At 40.7% G+C, this 17,673-nt stretch overlaps 1 protein-coding gene across 1 annotated transcript in view; it reads right to left on the bottom strand.

Moving 5' to 3' along the window:
• Positions 1-1,324: 1,324 nt before the first annotated feature.
• Positions 1,325-17,673, bottom strand: part of TRUB1 (TruB pseudouridine synthase family member 1) — a 28,613-nt gene continuing 12,264 nt past the window's right edge. The window contains exons 4-8 of the mRNA XM_079976774.1: positions 13,278-13,359; positions 7,380-7,452; positions 5,762-5,901; positions 4,078-4,134; positions 1,325-1,824 (exon numbers count right to left, since the gene is read on the bottom strand). Coding sequence (XP_079832900.1) covers positions 1,610-1,824; positions 4,078-4,134; positions 5,762-5,901; positions 7,380-7,452; positions 13,278-13,359 — 567 coding nt within the window. The 3' untranslated portion in view covers positions 1,325-1,609. The remainder of the gene's footprint in view (positions 1,825-4,077; positions 4,135-5,761; positions 5,902-7,379; positions 7,453-13,277; positions 13,360-17,673) is intronic.

Raw genomic sequence — 17,673 nt, forward strand, 5'->3', positions numbered from 1 at the left:
AGACATTCGCCACAATGGACACTAGACGAGGCGGACGTTTGCGGAGGTATTACTGTAGCCAATACTTTCTGAAACAGCATGCAGGACTGGGACCCAAAACAGACATTTCAGAGACAGGCAAGAAGAGGCTCCAGATAGAGAGATAAAAATTGTATCCCAACCTTCAACACACATGTACTTTCAAGGCAGCTCACAACAATACTATCAGTCTAAAATTTCATATGGCAATACCCCCAAGAGGTGAAAAATAACAGCTGATGGAACAGTGCAGTAATGGTTTTTAAAGTCATGGCAGAATTAAGGTCTCCAATGCAACATCAAAGCCGAAACTGGGCTAACATCCCTCAGCAGAACATTCCATAGACACAAAGATCCTCTCCACAGTTGCCACCTGTCTCACCCCCAAAAGGAGGTGGCATCTGGAGGAGAGCACACTGCTTGATCTGAGGAAGGTCCCTGGAGAGAATCACAGTCCTTGATGGATAAGGGATGAAGCATAAGTATGCTCCTAGATCCACTTTGTTGCTGCTGCTCAGGTATTAGCTATTGCCCAGAGTCCTTTTTAGATTGTGTACACACTGTGTATTTAAAGCACATTTGAAGCACACACACAGCCCATCTAAAATTCTGTGCACTGTAGTGTTAAGGGTTGCTGGAAATTGTCACTCTGTGACCTGAATTTTTTTGGGAGAATTCATGTGTTTTAAACGGTTTGGTTAATCACCTTTCTTTGGAAATAATCACCTTTATTTGGATAGGCCAACTTCACCTGCAGCCTAGACGTTGCCGCTGTCATCCGTGCCAAGAATCTTATGACTCCAACAGCTTTAAAGAAATAGTCTACACACACAAAAGTACTGGGAAGGACAATAATGAATCAGAAAAAAAGCAAGGCATTAATGCAGAGAAGAGCTAATGTATATAATAAGAATCTCTTGGAGCAATTATAGGTAAGATGTGCTGAGAATTGAAAAAAGAGAAAACTTAGCTACAGAACTAGCCGCAGTGTATCAGCATACATGTCAATTCTTCAAAAAGAAGAAACACATGGAAAAGCACAAGCATGGATCTTTAAATCCAGAGGTACATCTGCACAGTTTCCCTAATTACCAGTGCTCAGTATGGTAATTTAGGGCCCTATTGGCTTTATATAACCACAGTCTTCTAGGCTGTTTTTACTGTCTTGCTGCTATATTTATTTTTTATTATTTTAAACTGTATTTATACAAATTTAATATTGTAACTTGCTTTTTGAAGGGGCTTTGCTTTTAAAGGTGAGATGTAAGTACCCAAATAAACAAACAAATAAGGACATGGAAGCAAATTCAAATTTTAGAAGTGTCCTGCAAGGTCTTTTACTGGGTGTAGTCCTTGACAACTAAGTTCACAACACAATACGGACATTATGAAAGGAAATAAATGCTGGGCATCTTTGTGTGTGTCTGTGTGCTTCAGCGCGAACAGAAGAGATAGAAAGGTATCATTTTCATTGCATTGTAATTTGTCATCCTCCACGCACTGGACTGTAAATTTACAGGGGAAGACAAGACAATCCCAGAGCAATCTTAAAACATCTCAGTCATTCAGTCTTTTTCCTTGACCTGACTTATCACTTATCTTCAGAGTTCATGGCGCATTCTTCAGACAGCTCCATCTTTAATTTTTTACGAGGCGGTTCTTCCTGGAGGAGAGGCATGCAACACTCCAGAGACCGGGCAATTTCATCAATGGTCCATTTGTCTTCATAAAGAACATGCTCTTCTAGGGTAAACGGTCCCTGTTTGGTTCGGGTCAGTTCCAGCACAGTGGCACAGGAGGACAGCTCTGCAGCATCAAAAGAGAGAAAACAAAAGCCAAGCTTGCAAACAGCACACCAATATTTTACAGAACTTGAAACTAGCACCCCAGTGGGAAATATGGGATATATATTATAACATCACCACTATGGTAGAATATAGTTGTATCCTGTACCAGTCCTACTCAGAGTAGATCAGTTCAAATTAATGAACCTATGTTTGTCATAATCATTTATTTTAATGGCATTGGATACAGCCCAGAGTATTTTAAAACCATTAGTGTGCATCTTTGGCAATGTATTCTTTAAATGCCAAATGGTTAGATCTGGTGTCGTGCAGTGGCATAGCGTGGGGGGTGCCGGGGGTGCCGGCCGCACCGGGCGCAACATCTGGGGGTTAGGGTTAGGGATAGGGTTAGGGGGCGCAAATCTAGGGTTAGGGGGCACAAATTACTTGCCTTGCCCCGGGTGCTGACAACCCACGCTACGCCACTGGTGTCGTGTACTGACTAAGGAACCGAGCTACAAATCAGAAAGTCCCTGGTTTCAATCTCGCCTCAGCCATAAACTCACTACGTGGCCCTAGGCAAGCCACTCTGTTTCAAACTCAGTTCCCCCTTCAGCGATAGCGGGGAATAATACTAATGTGCCTTACAGGATTGTTGTAAGGGTAACCACTAGATAATGAACCTTGAAGCACTTTGAACATTTGACACATTATACAAATATTAATCATTAAACATTTCATTATCCAAATACGCTGCACATCTCATGGAAATGCAATTCGCGGGGGGGGGGGGGGTTACATTTCCCCACTATATTACTGCAACACATTATACATAGGAATGCACCTGAAGATGGTTTGGAAACTTCAGCTGGTGCAGAATTCAGTGGCCAGGTTGCTACCAGAGCAAGACAGTTTGAGCATATTACACTGATCCTGGCCCGAATGCACTGGCTGACAATTAGTTTTCGGGCCCAATTCAAAGTGATGGTTTTTAACCTATAAAGTCTTAAATGGTTCAGGACTGCAATACCTCAAGGACCACTTCTCATATGAACTGACCTAGACTCTGAATTCATAATCTAACACACAATTCCTTGTGTGTCCCCTCCATGAGAAGTCCAGAGGTTGGCAACATGAGAAAAAGCCTTTCCTGCACTGGCTCCCCACTTGTGGAATGCTCTTCTCAAGGAGGCCTGGCTGGCACCATCATTTTTCTTAGGCACCACACAAAAACTTTCCTCTATAACCAGGCCTTTGGCCTCTAATTATCAGTGGCCTTTTATAAGTGGGTGGGATGTAATGTTGTTGTTGTTTTGCTCCCCCCCTGGTTTTAATGTATCAATGTGGTTTTGTTTGTTTGTAAGTTGCTTTGGGTTGCCTTGGGCAAGATAAAGTGACTAACAAATTTTAACAACAACAATAGTAATGCACACACTTATTTTATGACAAGATTTTTGACACAAGGTCAAACTGCATGCCTTAATAAGCTGTTGACATGTAGTACCTTTCTAGACTCCTTTAAAAATGAAAAGCGCCCGCAGGAGACTTCCCGTGTGCAGTGCTGCCCCAAACAGAGCTAGTGTTCACATTACAGAGTATTAATATCACACAGTTGCCATTCAAACCCTGTTACACACCGATGGCTGCTTACTGAATTTGGTCTCTGCCAAAGGAGGAAAGTTGAGCACCAATAATTCTTGGAGTACAGCCATTATGTTCTGTTCATGCTGAGCAGAATCTAAAAGAGCTTAGTGTTTAAAAATGGCTGAACTTATCCTCCTGTCAATGATTATGTTACTCCCTGGGTGAAGTATAGCCAAATAAAAATTCCTTTTGTGGGATCACATCTCAGGCCAGAGGAAAAGCTGATTAAGTCATCATAAACAACAGGGGCAAATCCAGATGGGATGGTTATATCATGTTTGCAACTTTGCGCATTCTGATTTCAAAGCATTATTTATCACCATAACCTTTAAAAACAGGAACTTTCTTACCTCTCCACCCCCCCCCATCAGTTTATCTTGCAGGAAAAGAGAGTTCTTACTCCTCTCTCATAAGTCTATGGCCAAACCGACCACTTTACTGCTGCCCTCGAAGGACCACTTTTGTAGTCAATTCACTCAGGTTCATTTTGTGCTACAGAGGTCCAAACCACGGCAAACAGTGCCGCAGCCCCAGTGTGCACATCTGGCAGCCAGAGATACTGACAGCTGATCTGGCCCTCTGTTAACAGGAACACTTGCTCCCCGAGCGATTGTGCTTTGTCTGTGCCTACCTTTGCCAATATCGTTGACCAAGCTTCTGACATAAAAGCCGCCGCCACATTCAACATCTGGAATGTTAACGGTGACATGGTAAATTGCCAGCATAGCACAAAAATCTACTTTACATAGAAATGTAAAAATGCACTAAGCAAACAATAGAGTGATTAAAATATTTATGGGTTATAATATAAATTATTCATCCTGTAACATATGTGAGGGTGAGATTGTGAAGCTGGCGAAGAGCGGAAAGCAAACAGGAATAAAATGCACCGGCTTAACAATCATTCACTTTACAGCACCAGCTTCAGGATTTCAGTACTTCGGAGCCTTCATTTGGAGGAGGAGGAGGAGGAGGAGGAGGGGAAGAAGAAGAAGAAGAAGAAGAAGAAGAAGAAGAAGAAGAAGAAGAAGAAGAAGAAGAGATACCGTGTCAGGTCATATATTTATCCATTGTTGCTTGAAGGGTGGGGAGATTATTTGAAGTGCTAGCAAAAAGCATCTATGAATGTTTTAAAGCACTGAGCAAACTTTTAAAAGTCTGTGCACATCACACATATCCAGGAAGACCCAAGACAGTTTAAAATCTGCTCGCCATAAAGAGCTGCAAATCACCAAAGCAGTAAGTAGTAACCACTGAAATTACACAGTACATTGAAACACGGTTTACATATTATGCAAAAGAGGAGAGCACTTAACCTGCAAGTCAAACATAGCCCCAAACTGTTAGCCTCACCAAGTGACACTTACTTAACACTTTGAAAATGTGCAAAGTTGTTTACTTCCGCTTTTGAACAATGTTGCAACCACTCCCATAAGTTACCAAAATGTCCAAAGGCTGAGCAATCAGTGTTTTCCCCAGTTCATGCAGGGTGGGGTAGTGTTTGCAGCTGTGATCTCCTGGGTCTACATCCATCAGCTTAGCCTACACTGCCTTTTCATCACACTCGATAGAAAAGAGAACAGCATGTCATGGCTGACATCCCTGTCTGATTATTAGCAAAAGGGACTCAGCAGGAAGATTACTACTGTCCTTAATGGTCTTTCTCTGAAACACAGGGCCGAGATTCTCAGTCTGGACGCATCGATAGTCCATTGTTACGTATATAGTTGCACTGTAGATCCATAGGTCAAAATAACGTTGACTTCAGCACATTAAGATAATGGCCATGTGGTTCATCCAAGTTACTCAATTGTCTAAAGGTGGTCTATATTTCATTGATACAAGACTTAAAATAAAAGGCAATGGGAGAATTCCTTAGTTTGGCCTAGGCCTCTTGATTCACATTTTTAAATTATCACTGCATTATCGGTATACAGAAATAGATGAAAATGAATATCATAATTTAAACGGACACTGCAGAAAATAACAGGGGGACCACAAAGGGAGAGGAAAAGAGATTAATAAGACTAATGCAGTATTGTGGGAACAGCTGAAAATTAGGACAAGCAAAAAGAAAAAGAGGAGAAAAAAGGGGGGATTGAAGAGGACACTAATAAATAGTAATAATAAATAATAAATAATGATAAATATGTATATAGTGTGTGCGTGTAAAACTTATTTACAGGCTGCCTTCCTGGGCACAATCCACACAAAGCATCGTACATACAATTAAAACACAATACAATTAAAACAAACCTAGACAATTTAAATATTTTAACTTAAATACAACCAGACTCCATGCTTTGGATCCTTACCAAGCGTGAAGAAGGGCGGCTTGAAACTCCTAAGAGTGAGACTGTAGACCATAACTTGTCTGGCAGGCTTTGCTTCAACAACTTCTCCTTTCTTAACCAGAGTGGACAACCTCTGTCCATCTCTCTTCAGGGCACAATAGCTGATCAAGGAGTGAATACAACAGGGTATTTCTTATTTATTTCATTTTATTTCATATATTTATATACCACTCAATACAAGTAAATCTTTAAGATGTTTACAAAACAACAAATACAACAGATTCAATCCAGAGTAGTGCTAAGGAGAACCATCTGTCCAGGTGAATAAATAATAAATCTCATATACACACACACATACACATGTCAGATGCTGTTGCGGTTGCTCGAGAGTAACCAGGCAGGACTCCGACCTGTCTTTTACAGGCTTTATTTTGGTGCAAACTATTTACAGTGCATCATAAGTTCATGTCTGGCTCAATCGCTAGCAGAATCCGGGAGTGGTCTGTTTTTGTACCTCCCCCCAACATAAAAGTTTTGTCACCCCAAGCCTTTTCTGCCTCTCCCTGCGCCTCAAACTACTGCGCATGATTGGGGATGGCAGGAGTGTGCTTCCCTCGTCTCCGGCTTGCTCAGGTGTGGTGTTAAGGCTCTCTCTAGCATCCTCTGGTCCTTGCACCTCTTCTCCACTGGAGGTGGGGAACTGCTTCGCAAGATTTTCGGAGGCTCCCTGTAACACGACTCCCCCTCTATCCCTCGCCTCTGAGCCGATGGCAGTTCCCTGACAATAATAGATATATATTTCATTCCCTGCTTTCATGCATTTAAAAAGCGCTCTGGGGTGGGCAGAAGGTCTACCAGTGAACCACTGTTCAATTTCTGGTATAACTGATGGTGGCTGAAGCTTGCTAAGTCCAGCACTAGGAGACCTTGATTTGATTTAGCAAGACCCTCCTCACATTCTCAGAACCAAGGTCTTCCTTTATGAATTTAATAGGCATAGTTGAACCATTAACATTCAATAAAAAAGAGAAGATGCCTGCCAATCTGAAATTAGCTCATCTCTGATGAAGACACCTAATCATACATCTTATCACCATCCTGTTCATACGTGACCTTTACATTCTGACACAGGGATCCATAAGGGAATGGGCATTTGCCAAGAACAAGTGGCACTTCCACAGTTTCTATGCCAAGCATTGCATTTGGTACTTCAAAGACTGCATGATCACTGTGTAAAGTGGACTGGACTGCCTCAAGCTTCCCTCCAAGAAGCACTGTTACCTTCACTGAGAACACTTCCTATTATTGGTATACAAAAGTGTCCTAAAATGCAACACTGCCCATTAAGCAATGCTATTTGATTTTGCTTTAAATATTCATGGCAAGGGAAAGCTTTGCTTCAGTGATGACCAAAGGCCTGAAATTCAGTCATAACAGACAGCATCATGGGCTATTTGCATGTGCTGTTCAAGTCAATGTCACTCTTGGCTGTAATTCTGTCAAGTTAATAAATTCTTTCCAGACTGCCCTGTCTTGCCAGCTTTCTGCTCTACAGAGGTCACTTTCTACTGCCAGCAAAATGAGATTTTGCAGGCAGGCTTCCCAAAGATGACATTCAACTATTTATCAAAGCACTTACATAGGGGGAACTTGCATGATGCTGCCTGTGAACTTCTGCAGGACATTCTCAAGATCCTCTTTTGTTATCCAATCTGCCAAAAGAGAAAACATGGGCACATGTACATTTCAGTATTCATTATTTGTGTAATAACTGACAAACTTTGAGCACTTCGGAGAATTGAGAAGAAAGCTGCTGATCTTTTGGATTTTATATTAAAGCCAGGACAATACATTGAGTACTTTACCAACTTCATCTGATAAACCAGCTATGATTCTATCTGAACAGATAGTCTTGCAACAATTGTCTATGCTCTATTAACACCCCAGATGGATTACTGCAATGCATTATACATGGTGTTGCCTTTGTTTGGAAACGTCCGCTAGTCCAAAATAGCAAGATTATCGACAGTAGATATCAGCATATCACACCAGTCCATCATCATTCCTGGGTCCAATTCCAAGTGCTGGTATTAAATAATAAAGCCCCAAATGGATTGCTTCCTGTTGTATATACTTGCCTGGACATCTAAATCAGAGGGCCCTTTTCAAATTACCCCACTTAAGTGAGGACAGTGATGACCAGGAAAAGTGACTTCTTGGTGGTGGCACCCCAGTTATGGAATGTTCTCCCTAGAAGGGCTTGAGGATCTCTTTGGTACCAGGTGAAGCCCTTTTCATTTTCCTAGGCTTTGGAACATCTATAGTTTTACTGATTTTTAGTTCTTCCATTTATTTTGTTTCCCTCTGCTGGAGAGATTTTTAGTCGTGTCTTTATTGTTCTCATCTGCTTCATGACAGCTGTATGCCCATGCCCACGTTAGTTTGTTTTTAATATTCACTATTTTATTTTTGTATTGTGCTGCTTCTAAATTTGTGCACTGCGCATTGTGAACTGGATATATAAATATCCTAAATAAATAAAATATAACCGACTAGCCAATACCAACCTTGAACATTTTAAATGACATTAGGGCCAGTCATCATTTTTTGGTCCAAAAAAAGAGTTATGCAATAGTCCAGAAAGTTAAGTAAGGCTAAGTAGCAGAAGTATGTAATTTCTTCCCTTCCCCTTTTGTCTCATGCTCTACTAACAAAGCTATCCCAGCAGGAATGATGGGAACTGTAGTTCAACAAAACCTGGAGGGCACCAGGTTTGGAAGAATGGCTTAACCTATGCCACAGAATAGTTGTGCAAGTAAATGAATAGGTTAAAGTATATGTGGGGTATCTAATTTGCATCACATTATCCTGAACACAAGGATATGTGGACCAAAAGAGGGGCGAAATATTCATAAATCTCCTTGATTTAAAATTCTCAACACACATCAGCTTTTATATTACCAGAGGGAGAAAAAGAAATATAACCCCATGAACACAGAACTTTCTGCATACAGGATTTGGCTGCTTATTTGCTTCCACTCCAATCTGAACGCTCATTTGTCTGATAAGCTATGTAATGTTATGAAAATCTTCCTCTATCGAATTGTAATGTATGCTAATGCAAGTCGATCTAAGACTCTTCTTAATAACTAGGATGTGCAACATGGTAGGGGAGAATGTAGTAGATACATTATGAAATACTCAGTGCACAAAACGTTTTCTTCCTTACGAGAGATTAAAGAAAAATTTAGAATGGCCTAGCTATCTGGGTTCCGATTTCCAGCACATTAATAATTCTAGGGTATTATGATACTCACTTTTTACATAATCTAGTTATCATTATCCAATCCAGTACAGCCAGAATATAAATCTCGCCTTGCTAACATATGCACCCACATTCTCACATATACATTGCCAAGAGATGGCTCAAAAGAATCACAAGCACACTGAGTACAACTCCTGTCAAAGACTGATTTCTGGACAAACCAAAATGTAGACTTCAGGAACATAATGCAACAGAATACAGATATTTGGACTCTGACCAAAAGGTCAGATTTGGGACTGGTTATCCTTCCTGCAGTTATTAACCTGAACATCCCCTCTGCTCAGCCTCTGGTGAATCCCAATGGATTCCTGCCAAGGAATAAATAAATATCATGAATGGCTTTTTCTTCTTCTTCTTCTTATGCTTTAATCCTTGCTCTTTACTTCTTCTAGGCACTTGCAGCTCCCTTCCTGAACAGATGGCTCTCGTGATACAGATAAGAGGGTTATTCCTTGAAAAGAAAACATTTCATCTCTTATGCTGTATCGGAAGGAAACAACTTTAATATCTCACTTTATACAAAGAGAACATTTGGAACCGCGATGGCAGATGCTGCTACTGTGCCCAGCAGCAGTCTAAATGAAGTGTCATTAATGATAATGCTGCAGCAGTTCATAAATCAGTCAGGGCTGCGGGAGGGGGACAATATGTACGGGAATGAGGAGAGGGAGAGACAGGCTCCCTGGTGCTGCAGACACCCTGTTTGCTTCTAAGATCAAGCTCCTATGACTCATGGCATGTGGGTGCAGGTGTGTAAAAATCAATCATTCAAATTTTTTTAATGATGTTTTGATTTACCTCAGATTTTTAAAAAATTGTAAATATTAAGTTTCCCTTAAGTAATAGCTAATATTAAGTAATCTGGATATAAGAATGTTAGCCCTACAGGTTAATCTCTAAATTGAACCAATGGGCGGGATTTACCTAATGAGTCCCATTGGCGGAAGCCCTTTGAAGGTCTTCTGCTTGCACAATGGGGCTTCTTCTCTCTTCTCCCCCTGCAATTGATTCTGGGAGGATCAGGAGAACACACAGGGAGAAAAGAAGGGGGCATCATTCAGTCTGGCAAACTGAAATGGTTGCGCTGACAAAACAGTCAACTTGGTGCAATGTTAAATACTACCTATTGCCTCTACCAAATATGTAGACTTAAATAATGCTTTTCTGTATAAATGAAGAACCAATCTAAACATTTCTCAAATGGGAATGTTTGCATTTTCTACCTACCAAACAGGCATTTCATCTTCTCCTGATGAAAATAAACTGTTCTAGTTTGCCCAGTAACTATTTCATTTTTGTTTTGCTACTTTTGGCGGGTGGGGTGGGGTATCTCAGCCTAAGAGCAAAGTGAAACAACACTGGAAAACAGAAGACAATAAAAAAACTACCTATATTCACATTCTTAACATCATAAACTCTTATGGGTTCTAAGGCTGAACATATTTAGGGTATTTTTAAGACATCCCTGCTACCAGTTATAAAGGAAAACATGCATGGGGTGGGAAGAGGCAAGCAATGAAGCTCTTTCAACATTTCCTTTTGCTGTTGGTGCCTGCAAGACCTTATTTTCAAACAACCTTTGGACACCTTTGTAGGACTAAAATTTCAGTGTTTGTTTTTGATTTGAAAAATAGGAACCTTACCATAAGAAGAGGATATACTCTGAGCCCAGCACTGTATTTGGGAAATAATTTTTGAATTTTAAGATACTGTTCAAATTATCCTGGGCTTCTGTTTTTAAGATGCTTTAAATTTAATTACTATTCACAAACAAGTGAACAAATTGTACAAGTACGAAAAATCACAAATTGGTAGCAAATCTATACTCCTGCTAGGACAAACACCAGGGAAGCAGGGACAAGACATAGCACTAATAATATATAACACTAATAATTATAAATACAAGCCAAGATTAAAAACAACATCAAAATGGTGGATGATCCTTTTTGCGGTTTGTGGCAAACGTTTGTAGAAAACTGCAGCAATTATTTTCAGCTGCTACTGCAAAGATGGCAGCCTTGTTTGTAATGATTTTATTGTGGTCTGCCAATATTTATTAATCTACAGCTTTTACTGTTGATCTGTTTTTGTACACCACATCAAGGATTTTTTAAAGAAATTCAGTCATGGCTTGAAGTTTTCTATACCTGACATCATATATATAATCAGGTAAGGGGGGAAAGTGGGTGTAATTTGCTCAAAATGGCCTGGTAGGCCAATCTTCCAGGCTTAATTAGGCTTGCGGGCCGGAGGTTCTTCAGCCCTGGCTTATAATATCTGAATTGGGCTAGTTTGCTCATTCAGCATTAAAAATGAATCAAGCAACGGACATGAATTAAAATGAAGGTAGGTCTGTGAGGCAGTATAAGTTGTGAGGCAATATTATATTTTAAGAGGTGTGGGAAAAGTGAGAACATACTGCATGCAAGAAAAAGGAGTAAAGAAAAAAAATCCACAGAGACCTCCTTTATCACCACAAGGCAACAGAAGATAATTTATCATGGTTACCTGTTACTGGGTATTATAAATACAGAGGGTTGCATAGCAGTTGCTAGGAGACCAGCTATCTATAGCTCTGTTCTCTTTAAGTTGTGAAGGAATTAATGAGAGTAGTAGCAAGTTTGCTCCGCAATTAGTGGCATGTTATTTCTCAGAAGCACAGGAGAGATGCATCTTTGCATATGACCAAAAGCAAGGCACGCAACAAAGCAGAAGCCTAGCAACCATTCCAGCTATTTAAAAGGCTCTTGTTCTCCTCCTTGGATGAATTTGTTGATTTAGCTGTTTGTCTGAAATGTAAAACAGCACTGAGAGGTGACAGAAAGATCTGAAGAGAAGGGTCTACTTTGAGGAAGTAGTAAGAACTGGAAACTTCTCCCATTGCATTATCAACCACAGAAGGATCATCTCCTAGGGTGGGTGGGATGAAAGAAAACATTTACAATAGACAGTTAACTCATGGTCATCCCATTATGCTATGATTATGGCTATTGTTAGTGGAGCAAGAAGCCTTATGGGTATCACCTTACAAACAGGCATCACAAATACCCACAGCAGGAACTTTAAGTGATTACAACCCCAATTCCTCTACACCCAACATACTACTTACATGCTTTTTCTTTCTTGCTTCATTAAAAGCACACATAGTAGAACTTTGATTGCAGAGCGTCAGTTCAGAAGAAAACATGACACCATACTCATACTCATACATACAGGCCCAAGCCAAGTTGAGACACACCAGGGATGTGCATGCACAAGCTTGGGGATATTCAGGCAGTGCATGCTATCCTAACACAGCTCAGGAGGGGATAGTTCAGTTGGTAGAATGTGAGGCTCTTAATCTCAGGGTTGTGAGTTTGAGCCCCATGTTGGGTGAAAGATTCCTGCATTGCAGGGGGTTGGACTAGATGATCCTCATGGTCACTTCCAACTCTACAAGTCTGTGCTTCTGTGATCTCGGAAAGTTTAGTCAAGGGAAACCTGCACACAACATACCACCTTTTAAAAGCACAAATGCCCATTACATCCCTACCACATGCATGCAGAGACAGAGGTAGGAAATATGGGAAGCTCACTTCTACTGAGTTAGAGCACTAAACCATCCAGATCACTCTTGTTCATGCTAACTGGAATTGGCTCTCCACAGCTTCAGACCCTAACTCAGATACCAGGGACTGAGCCTTTGCATGCACTCTATCAGTGAGCTAGGGTCCTTCCAACTCCTCATCTAAAAAAGAAGCAATATCAATCACAATCCACTGGTGGTTTCTGGGAACGGACCAAGCTGAAATGGAAACTAAGCAACTAAAGCCAGGAATGGGAAACTGGGGAGTTCAACATCTGGAGGGCCACATCTCCCATTAGACCTAGTAAGTATAGCCAACAGTAAGGCATATTGGGAGCTGGGGGTCTAACATATGCAGAGAGTTACAGTTCTTAAATGCCTGCTGATTAATTACGGTGATGGGCTCAGTAACTAGGGGTCTGTGGATTTATATGACCTTCAAGTTGAGTTGAGTTTCTCAGAAATCATCTTAAAAGCTGACAAGAATCCCCATTTCCAAGATGTTGCAAACCATTTAATCTGTCAGCTAGACTAACAAAAATCCTTTAAAAATAAGCTACAAACCTGAGCCTGACACCATCTTTGCTGCAATCTAAACAAAGCACTGCAGTCAAAGTCAGAACAGAACACATTATGTGATTCTTTACCGTAAGGTTTTTCTTCTGTTACTTTGCCTGTAGAATCAAATGTGTCAGTTGCCTTTCCCAATTCCCCAACAGCTGTGTATTTCTGTAAGGGAAGAAAATAATTAGTGTGAAACACGGAGTGGAGGGCAACAGAGGTTTAATGAAAAATATCACCAGCATCTTGAGTTTATACCATGCCACCAAGCTAGACAATTCAGAAAAAAGAAACAATTATGGAGATGAACAAATCTATTCCTGTACATGCACATTCCCATTCTGATTTAGAGTACTCATAAAAACAGAAGTATACTAATTGGATATTATAAAAAGTGTAAGTCACAGCCATGAAAGAATACTAAATGTTAGAATATTTTAGTGAAATCAAGGGTAGATATAACACAGGAATGCACTCAATCAGCTTTGGTGAGCCTGTCATCAAGAAGGATTGCACAATGCTATGAAATCAGATTATAAAAAAGAAAAAACTGAGAGAAAGAAGGAGATGGAGATGACTTCAGTTCCCTTTGTGAATGCCATCACCTCTGGAAAGAGAAAAGGAAACAGCACAGGCAGCAATACAGACAAGGAAAAGTGGAGGAATATTATCTCTAAATTGAAACTGAGGCACAGAGCTTTCAGTCAAACTGAGCACCGCTTGCCACATTTGCCTTTTTTTTTTTTTTTTTTTACAAAAGCTTACTACATATTTAGAATCAAGACACACAAAAAGATTTTGCATCACAATTTTAGTAAGTATATGCATGTGTGTGTGTGTGTGTGTGCATTTATGTAGCCTAGGCATTTGGCTGGATACATGAAAACCAAAGCAGGTAGAGGGACGGAACTCGATGTGCTAGTTCTGCTGCTGGGCGTGCACATTCCACCCCAAACCCTTGCAAGTGTAGCATGAAGGTAGCCTCAAGCAGACGTAGTGCAAATAGAGCTTTTAAGTTCTCTTACTTTGCTTCCAGGCAAGGCCTGCTAAGTGCCAGCTCTAGCAGTGGTGAGGATACTCTCACGAGATCTCCCAGGAAGTCAGATTGTTCTGCAAGATCTTGCAAAAACATCCCTAACACTCCCAGAGCTGGCATGCTGAGCAGGCTCTGCCCAAGAGTCTAGGCCAAGAGCTTAAAACCTCTTTTTGCATTGGGTAAACCCAAGCAGAACTGGCATGAAAAGCTTTTAAGCTCTGTCTTCCCTGCTGAGCAAGGCCCACTGGGAGCACTGGGGATGCTCTTTCCCTTATCGGCTACCTTATAGAAGTCAGGCTGGCTAGCTCTGTGGGAGGCTCCAGGAGTTTGTTATATCTGCTTTCCATGTATACATATAACCCTTGGAACCAAACCCTCATGCAAGATGAGGTATGCTAAGATAGTCCTAGCTGCTGCTAAACATGCAGTTCCTATCATTAGGAAAACAGGGAAAGCCAGGACAAGCATATTTGAAGTAAATAAGATAGTAAATAAGATTTCCCAATAATGCATTGGTTAATGAATAGTCAAAATGCTGCTCTGATGCCTAAGCAAGAATATTTAAGCCACAGAATTAAGAGGGATGTTTAGATATAATTCATGTCAGAAGATGGAAAAGTTCATGCATACACACTTCCCATCTATCTGTCCCTTCCACAGAAGCTAGAATAGTAGATAGTATGCTGAACTTGAACTAGGGACCTGGATGCCAATCCTCAATCACTGGTGAAGCTCCCTAGGCAACCTTGGACCGATCACTATCTCACTGAACCTAATGTACCCCATGGAGTTGTTGTGAGGAAAAAAGCGGATAGCCTTCAGTTAGGAAGCCCTGAGCTTCTTTGAAGAAAACAGCAACCATCAGTGAATGGAGAAGACCTTGAAGACACAAGAACTCCATGTGCTCAGAGTTCCTGCCCCTGCAATGAATCACGGAATCAGAGCGCAGAAAACGATTAGATTACCTAGCCATGGTTCAAAATTTCACATACTTCTACCATAATCTTACTCTGGCTTGCATTGAATATAATCAGGTGTGACCTTAGATTTTATGAACACAAGATCTCAGTCACTAGCAAGTAACAATTAAGTCACAGTTAATGAGAAAATTAACCACCTGCCCCCAACTGCTAAAGCAACCCAGACTGTTCCCTGGATCAGCATTATTTTTAGGGATGCTGGTGATTAAAAAAAGAGAGAGTAAGATCCAAGAGTTGCCTCTCAGCATTGCAAGGTATATTAGGGGGGGCTTTCCTGGACTATGTAGTACAGCTGCTTAGAAAGTATCTCTGAGCAGCACCAATTAACCAAAGGGTTATTAAACTCGTGATGAACCAATGAGTTTGGGAATCCAGCATAGCTATAAATTCTCAGAAAAGAACAAGCTCACATGTGGTGTTAGATTATCCTCCATCTACACTACATAAGCAAGTGATTATGGACAAAGTATATGATTTCAGGATGATTTATTTATCCCACAAAAATATCATTTACTCCTAAATAATAAGTGTGTTATATTATTATTCATTTGCTCTCTTATCCAAGATACTGTAACACAAACTCAAAATAAAGCCCCCTCTCTACTTCAGATATGAAAAGGGAGACTACAGACATCATTCCATCTCAATAACACCATTAAAGTTTTTTTTTAAAAAATGAAGATTAGATAATGAAAACAGAAGCATCCAGCAAGTCAAACCCAAAGAGTAAAACTTTAAAGCCAAGAGCAGGTTATAGACAATGGAGCAAATTTAAATTTAACGAATAGCCAACATGATGTCTTAATACCAAGAAACATTACAACTCTCTTCTAGAATAATTTTTCTCTGGAGAGAAAAAGCTGACTTTGTACTAACACTGCACTAAATTTATTTTACTGCAAGATGCTGTAATTGTTCTGTCACTGCTGAAGAACTACAAGTGTAGCTGGATCATTTGACCCTGTATATCCACCTCTACTTTGTGACTAGATTAACTCACAGGGTGACCTGACTTCCAGTGAGGCAGGCAAGAGTCCTTAATATTTAACAGGAAAATTTGCAGATAATTGCACTGGGTCCAAGATGTTAAAATCCTTAGGACATTGGAAAGCTTTAGCACAGCAACTGTGTGAGAATAATATGAACCTGAACATTTTAATTTATACTATTAGTAAGGTTTTAATTATTATTTATGCTATTAAACAGATAAACTCTTACTAGATTTTTAGCACAATGACAGCATGCTAAAATTGCAACAGTGCGAGAACTAGACCTGGATCTATCCAATACACTTATTCCTTGGTTTATAATCCATGACAGTGGCAAATGGGGCTCATCAACCTGGTAAAGTATCCTATCTAGGAGAGGGAAAACTCTGATCCTAAACTTCTGCTGCTTTGCAGGAAATCTCAGGAGAAGAAAAAGCTACGGAGTAAAGCCCTACACAGACTTGGAGTGGAGTCCCTAAGATGGTTGGATGGCGTCTTGTACATTTTCTTCTGGCAACTTCAGCAGCCAAGCTGATAGCAAACATATTGCTCTTCTTTCCATACCACATCAGAGAAGCCGAGAAGGGTCTCTTGTCCTCTGGGCAGCCCAGGACCTCCATACACACTGCCCAGGTTTGCATCTCAGCGGGGTCACTTCAGTGCTGCTAACGCAAGGGTTTGACTTCACTCCTGGAGGTGCACTCCATTGTCTCTCAAGACAGGTGAATGCCAAGAATTCATTCTACAAAAACTACATTGAGATGCAACAAACCATGGTTTTCCAATGACATGCATTAGTGGAGGTGAACCTCCCTTCTCCTGTATGAGGGGGAAGTAATAGGCACCTGAATTACTGATCCTTATTTAATGACAAACTAGGATCTGGACTTTAGTTCTGAGATCCTGGCTTATGAGCAGCAAACCATAAGTTGCCACATTCAGATACAATGGCAAGTTATTGTTGTTGCTACCCTAATGTGGAAATATTCTAATCTACTGTCTTCACGTACTCTCTTCACATACACAAACTCAAAGTTTGCTGCCGTTTGTACGGGTAAGAGAAAACTATGGTTTGCTATGGCATCTGCATGGTGTCTCTCTTTCTCAGTGTTAACAGAACCTTTGTTAATCTGTTTCGTAAATTTGTATCTTGCCCTTCTAGTGAATGAAAATATGTTTAGTTTAGTGAAGGATGTGAATTCCAAATCTCTCAACACTACTGACAGAGCAAAAAATGAATTGCTATAGGAAGGATGTTTTTTGGAGGTATTTCTGTGGCAATTACCGTATTTTTCGCCCTATAGGACGCACTTTTTCCCCTCCAAAAATGAAGGGGAAATGTGTGTGCGTCCTATGGGGTGAATGCAGGCTTTCGCTGAAGCCTGGAGAGCGAGAGGGGTCGGTGCGCACTGACCCCTCTCCCTCTCCAGGCTTCAGGAAGCTATCTGCAAGCCTTGGGAGCCCGCGGGAGTTCCCC

The sequence above is a fragment of the Podarcis cretensis genome (assembly GCF_951804945.1).
Source record: "Podarcis cretensis genome assembly, chromosome: 5".
In the NCBI taxonomy this organism is placed as follows: Eukaryota; Metazoa; Chordata; class Lepidosauria; order Squamata; family Lacertidae; genus Podarcis; species Podarcis cretensis.